Here is a 19,593-nt window from a genome sequence, read left to right as displayed (position 1 = left end):
TTGGTGCTGTCAGGGAATAAAACACTCTAGATTTTACTCATCGTTGAGGTTTTTTATATAATTGACACCTTCCTTCAAAATTCTTGAAATCCAGATGATGGCTTATAAAATTTTTTTAAATGGCTACAATATGGTTTATCCTATAGTTAAGTATGGAAAATCTGAAACTATCTTTATACTTAAAATCTACAAAATTGGCCTTACTTCGGTGAATTCAAAGCACAGAACACTAGTTCCCACTTAGATATTTAATTGGTACACACACTTTTGGAAGTTTCATACTTAAATATCCTTTCCAAGTGAAAAATAACTCACTTTTTAAAGAAGTAAATCCAGTTTAAGGGCTTCCCAGGTGGCATAGCGATTAAGAATCCACCTGCCAAGCAGGAGATGCAGGTTCGATCCCTGGCTTGGGAAGATCCCCTGAAGAAGGAAATAGCAACCCATTCCAGCATTCTTGCCTGAAGAATTCCATGGACAAGAGGAGCCTGGCAGGTTACAGTCCATGAGATAGCAAAAGAGTCAGATACAATCTAGTGACTAAACAACAACAAATCCTGTTTATAAGTTTGTTGTTCCTCTCACTCTATTTCTATTGTATTCTAATTCCCATGATCTTTTAACTTTCTCTTTTCTGCCAACTCTTGCATATAACATGCTGCTGGAATACAACATCACAACCACTTTCAGGGCAAGTTTATTTCCACTAGGAATGAATCTGCCAATCTAACTGATTTATCCCTGCAGTTGTTTTAGTTCTTCAGCTGAGGGCTGAGAGCTCTGCTTACTTAAGCCATAAGGAGCACACAAGATAGGCCTATAAGAAATATCTTTTCTTGGGACTTCCCTGCTGTCTAGTGGCTAAGAGTCTCAGCGCCCAACGCAGGGGGCCCAGGTGCAAACCCTGCTCAGGCAACTAGATCCCACATATCACAACTAAAGATCCCACTTGCTGCAATTAAAACCTGACACAAATAAGTAAACTTATTTTTTAATGAAAAGAAACATCTTGGCTCTAGTGCAGATAAAAGTGGAAGAGATTGTCCAAGAATAATGAGAGATTTTAGTTAGCCATAAAAAGGCCAGATAATCAGAGAAATTTCCATCTGATGTGAGAAAAGTTGATTGATCAATCTAAATATTCTAATTTTTCTATTAATAGAGTGTTTTTCTCTTTAATCCTACTTGTAATTAATTCATGAATCCTCTCCAATATTTACATGTTCCTATGCTTACACACTCAACCTCTATTTACCTAAAGATGTGAGGGCAAGAATCTACTTAAATTGTACTGCTAATTTTTCAATTGGCCTCCATTCTTTCTATGAAATGTATCTTGCATTTGCATTCTACATTTGGAATGCTAATAGTCTTGGTAATTAAATGATCCTTTAAAGAATATCCAGTCTTCCCTTGTGGCTCAGCTGGTAAAGAATCCACCTGCAAAGTGGGAGACCTGGGTTCTATCCTTGGGTTGGGAAGATCCCCTGGAGAAGGGAAAGGCTACCCACTTATAGTATTCTGGCCTGGAGAATTCCAATGGGTCGCAAAGAGTAGGACACAACTGAATGACTTTCACTTTAAAAAATATTCAAATTCATTTCACTAGCCTGAATAAGTGTAATTTTTTCTGTCATCTATATGGGTCATTTATCTTTATGCAGTTTAGGTGAAATATGTTTGAAATAATCTGACCTTGGGCAAATGACTTAAGGAGTTGTCGTCATTACAATTATAACCACAGCTCTCCATATGGTAACTAAACTTTATACCAATAGCTTAATTTTTTCCTACTCCTACAGGCAACCAAAACTTATGGTAAAAACAAGATTATGACCAAACTCCTGAACCAGATGAATTTTTATGTTCTTCCTGTATTCAATGTTGATGGATATATTTGGTCATGGACACAGGTACTGATCTGTAATCTCCTGTTTGAATTTAGATAATATATTATGTACTGACTTTCATGCACACTGGGGCTTCCTAGATAGCGCTAGTCTTAAAGAATACATCTGTTAATGCAGAAGACAGAGCCGATGCAGGTTTGATCCTTGGGTTGAGAAGATTCCCTAGAGAAGGGCACGGCAACCCACTCCAATATTCTTGCCTGGAGAATCCCATGGACAGAGAAGCCTACAGAGGCAGGCTACAGTTCATAGGGTTGCAAAGAGAGGGACACGGCTGAAGTGACTTAGTACGCATGCATGTTGATTGTTAGGCATTAAGTTTAACGTTTAGCTAACCAATTAATTCCAATTCAAAAACTCAGTTTAGACTAAGGACAGCATGATTTCCTGGTTACACAAGAGTCCTTGAAATAATATGAAATTTCGGCTCCTGAAGCTAATAATGAAGAAAAATGAAATAAAGCAGTAATTATAAAGGAAATGTATGTTACACAATATGGTGAAAGTATTTATAGCTAAGAATAAAAGTCACTTAGAGACATTATGAACATACTGACTTCAAAACCAAAACCACTGTATTCAATCAATTTGGGACAGAATCTGAGGTGAAATAATTATATCAAAAAAAAATCAATAAAAAAGTGACACAGGTATCTGTCTTTTATGAGAATTCTTTATGCCCTGCTGTTGCTAAGATTAATTTTGAGATTTCAGACTGATACTATCACAAAAAATTCTTTTCTGAAAATTATGCTGCAACAATGACAATTTGACCTGAATTATATCTGAATCTTTAAATGGTAAAAGGTGTAATGAAGTTAAAATTCAAACTACAGATAATTTCAGAACATCAGGGATTACTTTTTAATACTCAGAACTAAACAACAGTTTTTAAACTGTATTTTTTATCAAGGCCTTAGAATAGTAACATAAAAACAATGTTTCTGAAAATATTACAAGTTATAAGAAAAATGTATATTTTCTTTAATGAGTCTCAGGTTAACTAGATAAATTTCAAATAAAGCTATAGACACCTGCAGAGAGAATCTGAAATGATCAAACTGAAAAATGTAAACTTGTGTAAACACGCCCATCATTCAATCCTGTAGAACCGCATGTGGAGAAAAAATCGTTCCAGGAATGAAAATTCCAAATGCATTGGAACTGACCTCAACAGGAACTTTAATGTCTCATGGAACTGTAAGTAGCAGACAAGATCTCAAGGGAAATAGCTATAAAGAGTGTGTAGACACTGAATTTAGTTAAACTATCTACTTATTTTAGGAAAGATAGGTATTAACTAAGCATTAATTTTCTAACCTAAAAAATGAAAGATACATGTCCATCCCAAACTTCATAACTATCCCATCTCCCCAAATTTCCCCCCAGCAACCATAAGTTCACACTGCTATATTCAAAATGAATAACCAACAAGGACCTACTGTACAACACAGGGAACTCTGTTCAATGTTATGTGCCAGCCTGGATGGGAGGGGAGTTTGGAAGAGAATGAATATATGTATATATATATATGTATGGTTGAGTACCTTTGCTGTCCACCTGAAATTATCACAACATTGTTAATCACTATCCCAATACAAAGTAAAAAGTTTAAAAATAATAATAAGTGTAAAAGAAAGCTATAACTAAAAATAAATGAAAGATAATCACCACTACTTTAGAAGTATTATGAATGTTTTGTTGAATGGGAGGAAGTAGGGGGTAGGACTGTTTATAAAACCATCTCTTATTTAATATATCTAGTTTTCTAAAAATCAGGTGCAACCCAGAAATTCAGATCATCTGAACAGAGGTCTCAACTCCCTTCCTGCCCTGGTCTGATAAAATTTGAGAAATACCAGTGGTCAGAACCAACAAATAGGCAGTTCCTCAAATGTTTAGTGAAAAGAAACATCTGGGGCAAAGAAAGCAGAAAGGTTTCATAGAAAAGCAGAGGCCTGCTACACCAGATGATATACAGCTGCTACACAAATATGATTTTATCATTACATTCATTCAAGGAGAAACTACCAATACCCCAATTCATAAATTTCTTCTTTATCTAATATTGTTGAAAATACCACCTCAGCATGTAATTATATTCTACCATAATGAATATGATAAAAGCATATATCCCTAAGTGAAAGCTGCCTGATGAAACAGATTAAAGAAACTCAGGCTCAAAGAAGGAAAGGTACACCAGCCTCCAACAAGCCAAATCTGAGGCTGAATTGGAACTGACTCCAGGCCCCTAGCTGCTTCTGATGCATTATTCCCATGACCCTTAGAAATAGAAGGAAAATAAACAAGGCTAAGAATAAGAATATTCAAGTGGGCTAAGTCTGTCATACTCTGTGTCATGTGTGCAAAGTACTGTATAGTATCGGTAGCACCAGGGACACTGGGAAAGCCCTATAAACCTGGAAAACTAAAATGTTAGAAAGAAAAAAAAAAACGTGAATCTATATCAAAATAGGTAGAGGCTGTACTGGGGGGCAGGGGGAGAGGGAGACAAATTTTGATCTCAATCCTCCATGTCCTCGGCAGCTTTCCCTAACACCAATGATCCATGTCAGGAGATCTATCGGGGTCCTGCACCAGAGTCCGAGAAAGAGACCAAAGCTGTCAGTGACTTCATTCGAAGCCACCTAAAATCAATCAAGGCCTACATTACCTTCCATTCCTACTCCCAGATGTTGTTGTTTCCCTACGGGTATACATCAGAACCGCCACCGAACCACAAGAACCTGGTATGTAGGAAAAAGCCTGCGGTTTATGCATTGGTACCACCACTGCCTTCCAGTCTGTTCATCATTAACAACTTGGGTTATTTTGAAAAAAAATCACATTTTAATACCAAAGAAGAAAACTAATGAAGTCTACCTTAGAGTTAAAATCACAGTCTTAAGTTAGTTTTTCATGTGATAAACATATATAGATAATAAAACCTTTTGATCCGATTTTAAGTTAAGCCACTGTGAAGAAAGGTCTAGCCTACCAAAGTAGAATTCCATTACTATCCAGATGACTGTGCAGTTAAATGTTTACCATGAGTCATAACATAAAACATAAAGAGCAAGAGCCTAAGGCAACAGCAAATACATCTTGCTATTCCTATCCTGAGACATCAGATTTAAGGAGAGCCATTGTATTTTTATCTTCTTGATCAACTTGGAAATTATATTAATTTTAAGCTTCTGCACCAAAAAATATACTCTCTCCAAAATTTTGATCCACTTGGACTGCAAGTAAATCCAAACAGTCCATCCTAAAGGAGACCAGTCCTGGGTGTTCATTGGAAGGACTGATGTTGAAGTTGAAATTCCAATACTTTGGCCACCTGATATGAAGAGGTGACTAATTTGGAAAGACCCTGATGATGGAAAAGATTAAAGGCAGGAGGAGACGGGGATGACCGAGGATGAGATGGTTGGATGGCATCACCGACTCAATGGACGTGAGTTTGGGTGGACTCCGAGAGTTGGTGATGGACAGGGAGGCCTGGCATGCTGAAGTCCATGGAGGCGCAAAGAGTCAGACACAACTGAGCGACTGAACTGAACTGAACTGAACTGAAGCATTCTTTTCCTTTCTATGAGAACTAGTTTGACCATGTTAGATTAAAAAAAAAAAAAACTGCATTGAGTGATATTAAATACTTTTAACTGCTACAGAAGAAATAAAGCAGAAAACAGTCAATGTCCCAGATCCCATGGGGCTAGCAAATATAATATCCAGTAAAAGCTGTAATTCTATCCGGCCTCAAAAAAATTTTTTTTTATTTTTTTAGAGGTTACAATTGTCCTTCTGACTTCAGTCAACTGTTCTCAACATTTCCTTTTGAGTAATTAAAACCTTCTGTGTATATACAATAAATATACAGGTAATATGCGGTCCATATGTGATCTGACTTTGGGAAAGACAAATATCTGACACCAAAGAAACCTCAGAGGAAAAAGAAAGAATATGTTTCTTTAGAAGGAAGGCCAGAAGGAAAAAGGAAGGGAGAGAGGAAAGAGAAGTGAGTGACAGAAACACAAAATGAGATATGACTTTATCGTATATAACTAATTTCACATTTAGAAGGCCTCACATTAACAACTGGAGAAGGAAATGGCAAATGGGAGAGGCTTCTCTCCCATATTCTTGCCTGAAGAACTCCATGGACAGAGGAGCCTGGTGGGCTACAGTTCATGGGGTCACAAACAGTTGGACACAACTGAGCAACTTTAACTCACTCACATTAACAATATTTGTATCTTACTTTAAACAAATTTCTCAGTCATTTGTTTTATTTTGAACTTCAAATGGCAAATAACCAGCAAAACTGACCTTTTTTAATTCCCAGTAAATTAACTGCATTTACATAGTATCCAGTTACTCTACTCTTAACTTCCCTCTCTCTCCAGGCCAAAGCTGCAAAGATCACCACGAATGTTCTGTCAACTCCATATGAAACCCACTACACCTATGGCCCAATAGCATCAACAATTTGTAAGTTTTTCCTATTACTGTGTCGTTTCCCCTAATTCTCTTTTACAGACATTAAGGAAAGCTAAAGAATTCATGACATAGAATTAGAACATATGGAATTGCTAATTTAAACTTCAGTTTTAACAGGATATTCTGAATTACATGTGAACTCAGAAGAGAGATTCTACCTTTTGATAGGATAAGATTTTTCTAGAAGCACATTATACTGAAACTTTACAAGGTGACAAGGCCAATAGGAATAATAACATCAAGACAAATTTACAGTTTAATTCTTCCACCTTCCTATTCTCTACCACCACTACCACAGCTGTGGCAGAGTCCACCTTTTTTTTTTTTAATCGTTTAGCTTTGACTGAACTCTTTCTTCCCTGGCCTTGTCCCTATGCAAGCACAGTCTTTCCCCTAGCTCCTGAGTGACTAGGTAGGCCAACACTTTCGGCCACTTTGATCACGTAAAAACAGTCTCCGGTGGCTCTCATCAGCCATTTCCTACTGTGTTCAACTGAAATCTACATGGTGAATTAAGAAAGGAGGTCCCAAGGTCCTAGTTCTGCAGCTTTTTTTTTTTAATATCTCAAAACCACTTCTTATTCTTCACTTTTTAAACTTTCATTGTCTTTCCATTTTGTTAATTATTGATTTAAATTTCTCACAAGTCAGGCACTGTGCTTAGCCCTTGATTTTCACAATCTCCTCACAATCTCCTCTCTTTCCCAGTTACTCCTCACAACATTCTATGAGGTATGCAGTACTTGTAGCCAGCTTAATGGGGATACAAGCCCAGGTTTAAAAAAAAAAAAAAAGTCCATGATCTTAACCACTGTGCATATACTCATTTCCCATTTGGTTTTACAGCTAAAATAATTAGGCGTTTCCATTTCCAAGCAATAAAAAGAAATTCACTTGGTTTTCACCAAAGACCCTTAATTCAGACCCTGGGAAGTGAGACCATTTCTTCTCCGATTCCACCGACCTCAGTTTGGAAATTCTTTAGTAAAAACCACCTCTTCTCCAAACTATTCCCAAGCTTAAGTCCTTATGCCCAAACTTTAAAAGAAATTTCAATGAAACTGCTATACAGTCTTAACTTCTTACAAAATTTAATTTCTCAAAAACAAGGATTATACTTCAGAGGTCCTTTCAGATCATATAATATCTAGTACAGGGCATGGAACAAAAGCAGAATTGATTCTCATAAACTTACTCAATGAAATGGTGTCATAACTTGTCCAAAAGAAGTGAACATAGATTTAAACCACAACAAAACTAGACTTGATATAGAGTAACCTATATTACTCTCTAGAGCCATGATTCGAGAAGGCAATGGCACCCCACTCAAGTACTCTTGCCTGGAAAATCCCATGGACGGAGGAGCCTGGTGGGCTGCAGTCCATGAGGTCGCTAAGAGTCAGACACGACAGAGCGACTTCACTTTCCCTTTTCACTTTCATGCATTGGAGAAGGAAATGGCAACCCACTCTAGTGTCCTTGCCTGGAGAATCCCAGGGATGGGGGAGCCTGGTGGGCTGCCATCTATGGGGTCGCAGAGTCGGACACGACTGAAGCGTCTTAGCAGCAGCAGTAGAGCCATGCTAGCCAACATTTTTAGCACAAAGACTATTGCTTAACTTTTAAACACTTCACGGATCAACTCACCAGCACTAAATACAAATGATTATTTCCATTATACTTTTGGAATGTATGGATTGAAAAAATAAACATGTGCATTCTGTGGGTTCCATGTAATAACTCTACTTGGGCATACATTATAAACCACTTCCCTAGCCCAAGCTGAAAGAATAAACTGTAACTAAAAGTCTATATCCTCAACAGTTGCTGTGGAATTTGAAAATGTTGCAGTCATTGCAGCATTTCTAGAGCCCATTTACTGAATGTTCCCTTGGTGGAATTGGAAAAATGACTTAAAAAGCCAGACAAGTTCCATTCTTAGAGAACATTCATCAGCAATCACATATCAACCAGCTGTGAGCTTAAAAGGGCTGAAGAGAAAATACAGTGACACAGCCAATCACCAGCATCCAAATAGATCTTGCTGCAACATAACCAGGCCAGGGATTCATTACACATGCAAGTGGATAACAAGATTTCAAAACAGGTGATATACTCAGCTATATGAGTGGACAAAAGTAAGCAAAGAACTGAAGGACAGAATGTCAGCCTACTTAGTGGATACTGGGAAATAGCAGGGCCAGATAAACTAGCCAGGTATGATGTAAGAGTAATTTCTACATCATACTGAAGGAAAACACACAAATATTCTTGGCAGCAAAGAACAAAGGGTTGCGAGCAGGAACAAACTTTGCAAATGGCAGCTAGGGCATCAAAGGATTATTACTCTCACACTTTCAATATACATACATATATACACATACATACATACATACATGTATATACATATATGTATATGCAAACATACATGTATGTGTATGTGATATGTATTTGCATCTATGAAAATTATGAGCATACTAGAGTTATGCATTTGCTTTGCATCACAATCATTTAATAAGCAAGAATTTATGGAGTGCCTGCCTAATAGCCAGGCACTTGAACCTTTGAGACATAGTTGAAAGACACAACTGCTTTCAAAGAGTTATCTTCTAACTGGGAGGAGGAGATGCCTAAAGATAACACAGCTCCATGCTATCATATGTCACTTTAAAAATAGTAGGATAAAGAGGAAGTATTATTCTATACAACTGTGTTGTATTTTAAACTTTTTTATTATACATTATAAAGATTTTTTAAGCAATTCAGATTTAAAAAGAATTACCTCTTCCATATATGGGCTGCAGCAACTTGATAGAGGTATAAAACTCTAAGGAGTCACTGCTTTAATAAAGCATTTGATTAAATGTTAATCAAATATTCATGAGAAGCAGGGGTAGCCAAGTAGTTGACTTGGTAAGAATAGAGAAGAGATGCACCCCACGATTAAAGTTTAGTCATTCCAGTATTCTAATTGTCATTTAACATGTTCCAGGATTTAGGGGAAGCAACTAGCATTTACCAGCATTTTTCTCTTTCATTTGATTGAGACAGAAAAAGAAGACTGAGAGAGCATTTTTAAAACCCAAACTGTGGAAAGATCCCTGGCCTCCAGAAGAACATAAATATATCTGCAATTTTAACCTAATAAGCAAATAAGTTCAAACTGTAAAATCTAAAACCAGGAGGAAACCTAGATGATCTAATTTATGGATCTCAAGCCTGACTTCTAATCAGCATTATCTGAGGAGCTTTTACAACATGGAGATGATCAGGTCCTGTCCCCAGAGATTCAGATTTCATTAGTCCATGATGAAGTCCAGGAATCTGAATTTTCTTAAAGTGGTTGAAGCAAGTAGTTTCTAAGATGAAATTAGGGTGGAAAACCACTGATATAAGCTAAACCCCTCATTCATAAACTATGAAATTGAGATATAGAAAGATTTGATCCTTTAGCGGCAAAATAGGATCAAAAATAAGCATTCCAGATCACAAACTGTACACCAAGAAGCAGCACTATTCAGATGACACAAAAGTTGATATTAAAAGATCATGAAATGCTGATATTTGCATACTGACAGCATAGCCAATCCTTTACCATCTTAGACGTAACTGAAGATAGTGCCTGGTTAGCAAGAATACTTCACTGAATTGATGGAAACCAAGAAGTTTGCATCAATAATATCATCTGTCTATGGGTCACATCATGAATTAAAAAGTTAATTTCAAAGTGCCGTTCTTGTTGCCTTCCCACACATCAAAATCACTAGCTCTGCTCTTGTTTCTCAACTCTAGAGTATCATTCTCTATACTCTTTCAGTTCAGTTCAGTCGTGTGCGACTCTTTGCGACCCCATGAATGGCAGCACACCAGGCCTCCCTGTCCATCACCAACTCCTAGAGTTCACCCAAACCCATGTCCATTGAGTAGGTGATGTCATCCAACAATCTCATCCTCTGTCATCCCCTTCTCCTCCTGCCCTCAACCTTTCCCAGCATCAGGGTCTTTTCAAATGAATCAGCTCTTTGCATCGGGTGGCCAAAGTATTGGAGTTTCAACTTAAACATCAGTCCTTCCAATGAATACCCAAGACTGATCTCCTTTAGGATGGACTGGTTGGATCTCCTTGCAGTCCAAGGGACTCTCAAGAGTCTTCTCCAACACCACAGTTCAAAAGCATCAATTCTTCTGTACTCAGCTTTCTTCACAGTCCAACTCTCACATCCATACATGACCACTGGAAAAACCATAGCCTTGACTAGACGGACCTTCGCTGACAAAGTAATGTCTCTGCTTTTTAATATGCTGCCTAGGTTGGTCATAACTTTCCTTCCAAGGAGTAAGAATCTTTTAATTTCATGGCTGCAATCTCCATCTGTGATTTTAGAGTCCAGAAAAATAAACTCAGCCACTGTTTCCACTGTTTCCCCATCTACTTCCCATGAAGTGATGGGACTGGATGCCATGATCTTCGTTTTCTGAATGTTGAGCTTTAAGCCAACTTTTTCACTCTCCTCTTTTACTTTCATCAAGAGGCTCTTTAGTTCTTCTTCACTTTCTGCCATAAGGGTGGTGTCATCTGCATATCTGAGGTTATTGATATTTCTCCCGGCAATCTTGATTCCAGCTTGTGCTTCTTCCAGCCCAGTGTTTCTCATGATGCACTCTGCATATAAGTTAAATAAGCAGGGTGACAATATACAGCCTCGACATACTCCTTTTCCAATTTGGAACCAGTCTGTTGTTCCATGTCCAGTTCTAAATGTTGCTTCCTGACCTGCATACAGGTTTCTCAAGAGGCAGGTCAGGTGGTCTGGTATTCTCATCTCTTTCAGAATTTTCCAGTTTATTGTGAGACACACAGCCAAAGGCTTTGGCATAGTCAATAAAGCAGAAATAGATGTTTTTCTGGAACTCTCTTGCTTTTTCCATGATCCAGTGAATGTTGGCAATTTGATCTCTGGTTTCTCTGTCTTTTCTAAAACCAGCTTGAACATCTGGAAGTTCACAGTTCACATATTGCTGAAGCCTGGCTTGGAGAATTTTGAGCATTACTTTACTAGTGTGTGAGATGAGTGTAACTATGCGGTAGCTTGAGCATTCTTTGGCATTGCCTTTCTTTGGGATTGGAATGAAAACTGACCTTTTCCAGTCCTGTGGCCACTGCTGAGTTTTCCAACTTTGCTGGCATATTGAGTGCAGCACTTTCACAGCATCATCTTCCAGGATTTGAAATAGCTCAACTAGAATTCCATCACCTCCACTAGCTTTGTTCTTAGTGATGCTTCCTAAAGTCCACTTGACTTCACATTCCAGGATGTCTTTACCACTCTACATTTTGAAAAGATGAAAATAAAGACTCCCGAATTTGTAGCTTAACATCCAATATCTATCCACTAAGACATCTGAACTGAAATTATACAAGGGGCAATAGATGTGGGGAAAAAAAAAATTCAGTCCATGTGCACTCATCTAGAGCTCCAGCTCTTGCTGAAACAAGAATTTTTACTCTTGTTGACATAAAAGTGCATGTTATTAGTTTAAAGCATATTGATATGTTTTTTAAAACATACAAGTTAAGCCACCAGTGTCACTTTATGTGGATTTCTTTGGGATGAAACCAGATTGTTGGTTCAGTTCAATTTTATTTTGACTTGTTTTGAGTGTATTACAGTGAGTTCCTTGTGCTTAACATGCCTTGAAAAGAGTAGGAAATTTTCTTCTTATTGTAAATATTTAAGAAAATTTGTGAGCAGAGCAAAAGATTATCCTGCAGAACTTGATTAAGACTTTTTATTAAGAGGACTACAGATTAACATTTGGTGGGTAGGACAGTACAATCGTTAGTCATACAAACTCTGAAGATGTGCAGCTTGGGTTTGGTTCCTCATTCGACCACTTACTAGCTATGGATCCTTTTTGTAATTGAAGCATTTTTTTTACTTACACTATTATATAAGCATCAGGCTTACAGTACATTAATTCAGTATTTTTGCAGATTATAGTTTATTATAGGTTATTATAAGATAATAGCTATAATTCCCTGTTACACAGTATATCCTCATCACCTATCTATTTTCTACATCTAACTATGTTGCCTTTGAGTAAACTGCTTAATTTCTCTTGTGCCAAAGCTTCCTCTTCTGTAAAACAGCAATTGGTGCCAAATCATAAGGTTTTGATAGGAGTTAATGAAATGAGTTACCATACATAAAGCACTTAGAAGGGTGCCTGGTATTTAGCAAGTGTTTGTTATTATATTTTATAAATATATCCACATATTTTAGTGGGTACAGATGAAGATAAAAGGCTAAGCAACATGTTCAACTAAGTTGTATAATAATATATTCTTAGCAAGTAAAAAGCTTTCAATGTTGTATTTATATTATGTCTTAATATAGTTTTAATTTGCAAATTTAAGGTTTCAAAGATACAAAAAGTAGTATCATAAAAGAAAATGTATTACACTCAATAACATCACACAATTATGAAGTCACAAATTACATAAACTCTCAATCACCACCATTAAAGTAAATTTGTAAAAATGAAATATCCATATTCTTTAACTCTGAAATCACAGCAGTTTACTTAACTGCGAATGGGAGGCTGGTACAGCTAGAAATTGGCCACGTTTATTGAAATGTCTAGCATGCATTGGAGAAGGAAATGGCAACCCACTCCAGTGTTCTTGCCTGGAGAATCCCAGGGACGGGGGAGCCTGGTGGGCTGCCATCTGTAGGGTCACACAGAGTCGGACACGACTGAAGTGACTTAGCAGTAGCAGTGGTAACACACTCTAAATCATCATGCAAGATACAACCCCTATCTTCCCTACCTCCATTGCTATAGACCTCTTACCTTTATGTTCTTTTTTTCTAATGAACTTAAACTCAACCCTAGCTGAAAATGGCAGCCTTCTTGATCACTAAAGTTAGTGTATTTATCTTAGCTAACATGCTCCAAAACCTCCCTGCAACACTGGACCTTGATATACCATTCTTGCCACTCCCTTGGCTTCCTTGACACAAAACTCACCTGGTTTGCCTCTTCCTTCTTCTTTTCTACTCTGTCTCTGCTGACTGCTTCCAAAGCAGCTATTTTCCCCAAAATAGATATCACTCAGGTATTTCACCAGGTTCTCTCTTCAGGTTTCCCTCTTCCTTCTTCTTTCCTGGAGAGGGAAGTGCTCTCTACCCTCACAGGCTGGAGCCTGCATTTGCCACCTAGAGGCTTCAGATGCCCAGCCAGGAGATCACCTTTCACTCATGCAGCAGTTACCTATAGGGATCAGTGAGAGCTCAGCAGCATCAGAGGAACCAACAAGATGAAAACAGCAAGTCAAAGGCTCTGAAAACTATATTAACACTGGAACCAGAAGTCACTAAAGAAGAATAGAGCCTGTATGCTCAACCGAAACAGGGTGACTGCCTGCTAAAATAGATTTCCATTAAGATTTGACATAGTAGCCAAAGTGTCTAAGATACAGTCAAAAATCACTTATCCTGACAAAAATGAAAAAAAATCACAGCTCGAATGAAAAAAGACAATCAACAGATGCCAACACTGAGATGATTTCAGTGTTAGAATTATCTGACAAGAATTTCAAAATCATTATCAGAAAAATGCTTCAATGAGCAGTTACAGATAGCCATGAAACAAATGATAACATAGAAAATCTCATCAAAGAAATGCAAAGAAGCAAATAGAAATTACAGAACTGAAAAACACAATAACTTAAATTTTAACAACTCACTGGAGAGGATCAATAGCAGAATGAATATGATGGAGAGAAGAATCAGTTAACTTGAAGACAGAACAGTAGAACGTAACAAATCTGAAGAGAGAAAACAAGTTGTAAAAAAAATAAACAAAGCCTAAGGGACCTGTGGCATAATAACAAATGATCAAGCATTCATGCCATCAGTTATCAGAAGGAGAGGAGAAAGAAAAGGTTGGAAAAATTATTTGAGGTAATTAAAGACTGAAATTTCCTAAATTTCGTAAACACATATACCAACATACTTAAGAAATGACTGAATCACAAACAGAATAAGTTCAAAGAAACTCACATCAAGCCACACCATAAGGAAAGACTGAAAACTAAAGACAAAATAAAAGCTCTTGAAAGCAGTGAGACAGAAATAATCTAAGGGGGAGAAACAATTCAAATGACAGCAGATTTCTCATTTGAAACCTAGAAGGTCAAAAGGAATGGAAAACATTTTTCAAGTACTAAAAGAACTATCGATCATAAATTCTATATTCAGCAAAGACATCCTTCAGAAATAAAGAGGAAATAAAGACATTCTCAAAGGAAAACTAAGAGAATGTGTTACCTGCAGACCTACACTTTAAAGACAGCTAGGGAAAGCTCTCCAAATAAGAAATAAATAATAACAAAAGGCCTGAAACTGTGGACAGGAAAGAAAAACAACAGAGTAGGGAATGAATGAAGGATAAATAGACTATCTTTCCCCTTATGATAGTTGAATCGATATAACTCCATCTGATGTGAAGTTTAATATATGTAGAGAAGTAATTGAGACAATTGTATTTTAAAAGTGGGAAGGGGGAAAGAATCTAAACCCAAATAGGGTTTCTATATATCACCTGACATGCTAAAACACTGATACCAGTAGATTGTGATAAATTATGTGTATATATTGTAATATATAGAACAACCACTGAGAAAAGTATACAAACTGATACACTCAAAAACAATATTATAAATACATCAAAATGGAATCTTAAAAATATTCATGTAACCAAGAATAAGGAAATAAAAGAAATAGAGGAATAAAAAATGGAGGAATCAAACAAAAATTAAATAGTAAGATGGTAGATTTAAATTATATCAATAATTTACCTATATATATGAATTAAAAGGCTGAAATTGGCAGAGTGGGTTCAGAAAAACACAACAATACATTGGCTACAAGAAACCTACATCATATATAACATAGGTTGAAACCAAAAGGCTGAAAAATGATATATCATGCAAACATTACCCAAAGAAGGAGTGCTATACTATACATCAAATAAAATAAATTTCAGAACAAAGAAATTTGATAGAAACAAAGAACATTAATGATAAAAGGATCAATCCACCAAGAAGACATAATGACCCTGAACAAGTGTGTGTAAGCCAATTTCACCTAGGATGCTTCTGCTAGTTAATTTCCAAATCCATTTTCCCAGACACCTTCCTTTAAGGCACAGTAAATCAGAGAAAGGTGGCAGTAACTCCTGGCTTTCATCAACTTCCCAAACTTTCTAACTCACATGTCAATGCAGAAGCAAGGCTTCACATATCCTTCCGCGTCAAACACTGTGTATTTGGCAGGTGCTGTGCACAGAACTGAGGGGAAAAGCACGCAAAGCCAACTATTGCCTCAGAGATCCTGCATAAGCCCCGCCCAGGAGTTCCCCCTACCTTCTACCCCAGGGCTACACAAGGTTCTTGCATTTTGTCAAGGCTGGACATCCGATAGTATTTCTCCAGCTATTTCAGGCCACACAGCTCCCAGTGTTCTGCCACCAGTTCCCAGATCCTAGTAGGAGGAAACTATCCCCTGACTGATGCTAAACACATCCTTTTGTCTTCCTTGCTTTACCCTTTCTTTTCCCCATCACTGCTCTCTCTGAATTTCTGTTCCTGTTAATAGCATGTGGGTTTTTTTCAAGCTACCCAGATTGAAATATCTATCATTTTCTTCAAATTCTGTGACTCTCCCATTCCGGCTTTTCTTACAACAAGCCCCACCAATTCTGTTCCCTGTGTGATGACTCAATGCTAGTTCAGGTTTCACTCCACAATACCTCCTAACTGGTCTCTTTCCAGTGCCGTTGAAAGTACAGCACTGAAATGGCTATAACTGGTTTCCAAACAAAACATTTTTCCTGACTTACCAGGCTTTCTGAACTTTGCCCACAAATTCTTGCTGTTCCATTTTCTAGTCCAGCTGGAACTCACTGGTCCCTAAACCCTTCCATGCTTTCCATCCTTGTGGTTCACTGGCTAGAATGCCTTTCTTCAATCCCCATCTGGAAAAATACTAGACTTTCTTCAAGGCTCTCTCCAAATACAATCTCCATCATGAAAGTGGTATTTCAGCAGGTATTGAGCATGAAATGTCATCCCCTTCACCAGGCCTAATCTTTTTCCTCCTCTGAATCTTTACAAGATACTGTACCTTTCCTATGATTCTTTAATAGTCTGCCACATCTCTGCTGCTGCCGCTGCTGCTGCTAAGTTGCTTCAGTCGTATCTGACTCTGTTCAACCCTATAGACGCAGCCCACCAGGCTACGCCGTCCCTGGGATTCTCCAGGCAAGAACACTAAAGTGGGTTGCCATTTCCTTCTCCAATGCATGAAAGGGAAAAGTGAAAGTCAAGTCACTCAGTCGTGTCCGACTCTTAGCAACCCCATGGACTGCAGCCCACCAGGGTCCTCCGTCTATGGAGTTTTCCTACTGATTTGCATGTTTGACTTCTTTCCCCACCAACTCTAAGTTCCAGACACACCAATAGTATCTTCTTCATCTCCATACCCTGTACTACCCACCCTCTACAGTTCCCAGTAAAGTGCATTGCACATATTAAAGGTTTGGTAAATACATATTGAATAACTTTAAAGCCAACCCTATCTCTCTAGCAAAATATTCTTTCTCTAATTCTTCATCACAACTTTGAATTCTTATCTTTCAAATCTAAAACGTTAGTATCAGTTAAGTAATTTTATATACAAAGAAAGTGAAAGTGAAGTCGCTCAGTCATGTCCAACTCTTTGCGACCCCATGGACTGTAGCCTACCAGGCTCCTCCCTCCATAGCATTCTCCAGGCAAGAGTACTGGAGTGGGTTGCCATTTTCTTCTCCAGGGGATCTTCCCAACCCAGGGGTTGAACCCGGGTCTCCCTCATTCCAGGCAGACACTTTAACCTCTGAGCCACCAGGGAAGATTGTTACAGAAAAATATATATATATAGTATATATATCTTTTTATATACAAAAAATATATATTTTTCTATTATGTAAGTCAAAATGTACAAAAATGTATTTATAATATTTATATACACTTATAGAAAGCTTGTATATAACCTCTAGATATTTATATTTCTGGTCTTTTTAACAAATAATATTCTTAGTAAAATTTCACAAAAACTGACATAGAAATGTTGGATTAGGGGGATTAAACACATCATTAAAATAACTGATTTAAACTTTCTCCTAACTATGAAATATTTTATCCTAGCAACATGAATGAAACAGACCTGAACTATTAGAAGGAATCTAATTTCTCAAATCTTGTATGCATTGTCTTCCCTAGTGGGTTTTCAGTGACCCACCCACTCCGGAGTTAGTCTCCTCAACTGCTTGCATTTGCTCAGACCACCTCCATCTATAACATGCACCTACAACATGCACCTAGAAGACAAACTCAATTTAGACTCAAAATGATCCAAGCAAAATGTAATTCTGAATATACAGCACATATTTAAAGCATGTGGTGGATTCTAAAGCCATGATAATTTTTTGCTCAGCACTGCAACCTCCTGCACAGAGCAGGCTGGCGGGCTATAGTCCACAGGGTCGCAAAGAGTTGGACACGACTGAACACACAGCCACGCACTATACTATGCAGACCACTACTCTCATTCATTACTGCAATTAATTATACATATTTTTCATTGCTAATTTTACACCAGTGAATTTCTTTTTCAAAAACATGTTAACATTTGTTTCTAATTATATATTTACTGCTTATGTTTTACAGACCCAACATCAGGTTCTTCTTTAGACTGGGCTTACAACCTGGGCATCAAACACACATTTGCCTTTGAGCTCCGAGATAAAGAAAGATTTGGTTTTCTCCTTCCAGAATCTCAGATAAAGTCAACATGTAAAGAGACCATGCCTGCTGTCAAATTTATTGTCAAGTATATCCTCAAGCATACTTCATAAAGAATTGCCTCTGTTTGGAATAAGCCAGTTAATTCTTCCCATGCCTTTCACTAGAAAGCCAAGTCTTTTACCTAGATTGGTTTCCACATCACCTGAACAGGTCCTTTCTTGCTCACTTAAGTCCTATGTTATTTCTTTTTGCTTTTATTTACTCTCCATAACATCCTAACTAATAGCTTTAGGTGAAAGTTTAACCAAGTTAAGTTGTAATACAGCATAAAGTATTATTTTGAGTATTTTGAAAGGTAGTAGACTCTGGGTCATGAGACGAAAATGAGAACCTTCACTTTCTTCAGAACCACTGTCACCATGTGGCTTCATTTCATGTTCCAGTATAATAAAAATAAATCATATTCTAAAACTTACCTTCTGTTTTTTATAAATTATGTTCTCTATTTTCCTCTATTAGTATTAATAATCATGCATTAATTCTTTATATGCATTCTGTTTACACAGAAGAATATCTTCAATTTTTAAAAACATTTTGCCTGCATATATTTAATACAAGCAGACCATGTTTATACCTTCACAATAGCAAAAGGATGTTCTAGAAGGAAATAAAGTAGTTTATTTAGAAATGAATCTCAGTGCCTTAAACAACCAATCCAGTTCTTATGAACATAATGTACATTAAATTCAAAACAGTTTAAAGTGTCATAATCAGAGGAATTACCTGCCAAAACACCTCTTGGCAGTTACAGACACAGCCAGAACATCTGATCAGCTGCAATCCCTGTTTAACAATGGATAGAAAAGAAGCCTGGAAATATAGTACAGATTGGAAAGAGAAAGTCATGTCGACTAAGGTCAATCGGAGTAACTTATTACCTTTATACGTCTATAACCGTACTGCTTAAGATAGTGCTACAGAATACCTTTTCCCTAACTTTATTCTTCCATATCTCATCATATGATAACACTGGTATCCACATTCTGAAAATTCAGAAAGAGATGATTGACGAGAATTTAAGGGAGATTTAAGTAGAGAGTTCCTTGACTTTCTAAAAAATTCTCAAAACAATCTGTATAAAAATTTAGAGGATCTTAAAAGATTCTGAGAAACCATGTTAACAAATAATCTGGGACATTCCTTATGGCTCCTTTAAGGCCCCACAAAAGAAAGAGTGTCATTAAATCTATAAGGTGATGGTATATCTGATAGTTAGAAGGTAGGTAAAAGTTTCCCATGCAAAACTGTCTAAAACCTATATAGGGAAAC

General features: G+C 37.2%; 1 protein-coding gene across 1 annotated transcript in view; it reads left to right on the top strand.

The window, feature by feature from the left end:
- Nucleotides 1–18,374, top strand: part of CPA3 (carboxypeptidase A3) — a 31,974-nt gene extending 13,600 nt beyond the window's left edge. The window contains exons 7-11 of the mRNA XM_068976426.1: nucleotides 1,803–1,913; nucleotides 3,020–3,110; nucleotides 4,458–4,660; nucleotides 6,320–6,404; nucleotides 18,187–18,374. Coding sequence (XP_068832527.1) covers nucleotides 1,803–1,913; nucleotides 3,020–3,110; nucleotides 4,458–4,660; nucleotides 6,320–6,404; nucleotides 18,187–18,374 — 678 coding nt within the window. The remainder of the gene's footprint in view (nucleotides 1–1,802; nucleotides 1,914–3,019; nucleotides 3,111–4,457; nucleotides 4,661–6,319; nucleotides 6,405–18,186) is intronic.
- Nucleotides 18,375–19,593: the final 1,219 nt, after the last annotated feature.

The sequence above is a fragment of the Capricornis sumatraensis genome, chromosome 1 (assembly GCF_032405125.1).
Source record: "Capricornis sumatraensis isolate serow.1 chromosome 1, serow.2, whole genome shotgun sequence".
Lineage (NCBI taxonomy): Eukaryota > Metazoa > Chordata > Mammalia > Artiodactyla > Bovidae > Capricornis > Capricornis sumatraensis.
The sequence above is the reverse complement of the archived record's forward strand: the minus strand, read 5'-3'. Positions and strand labels throughout refer to the sequence as shown.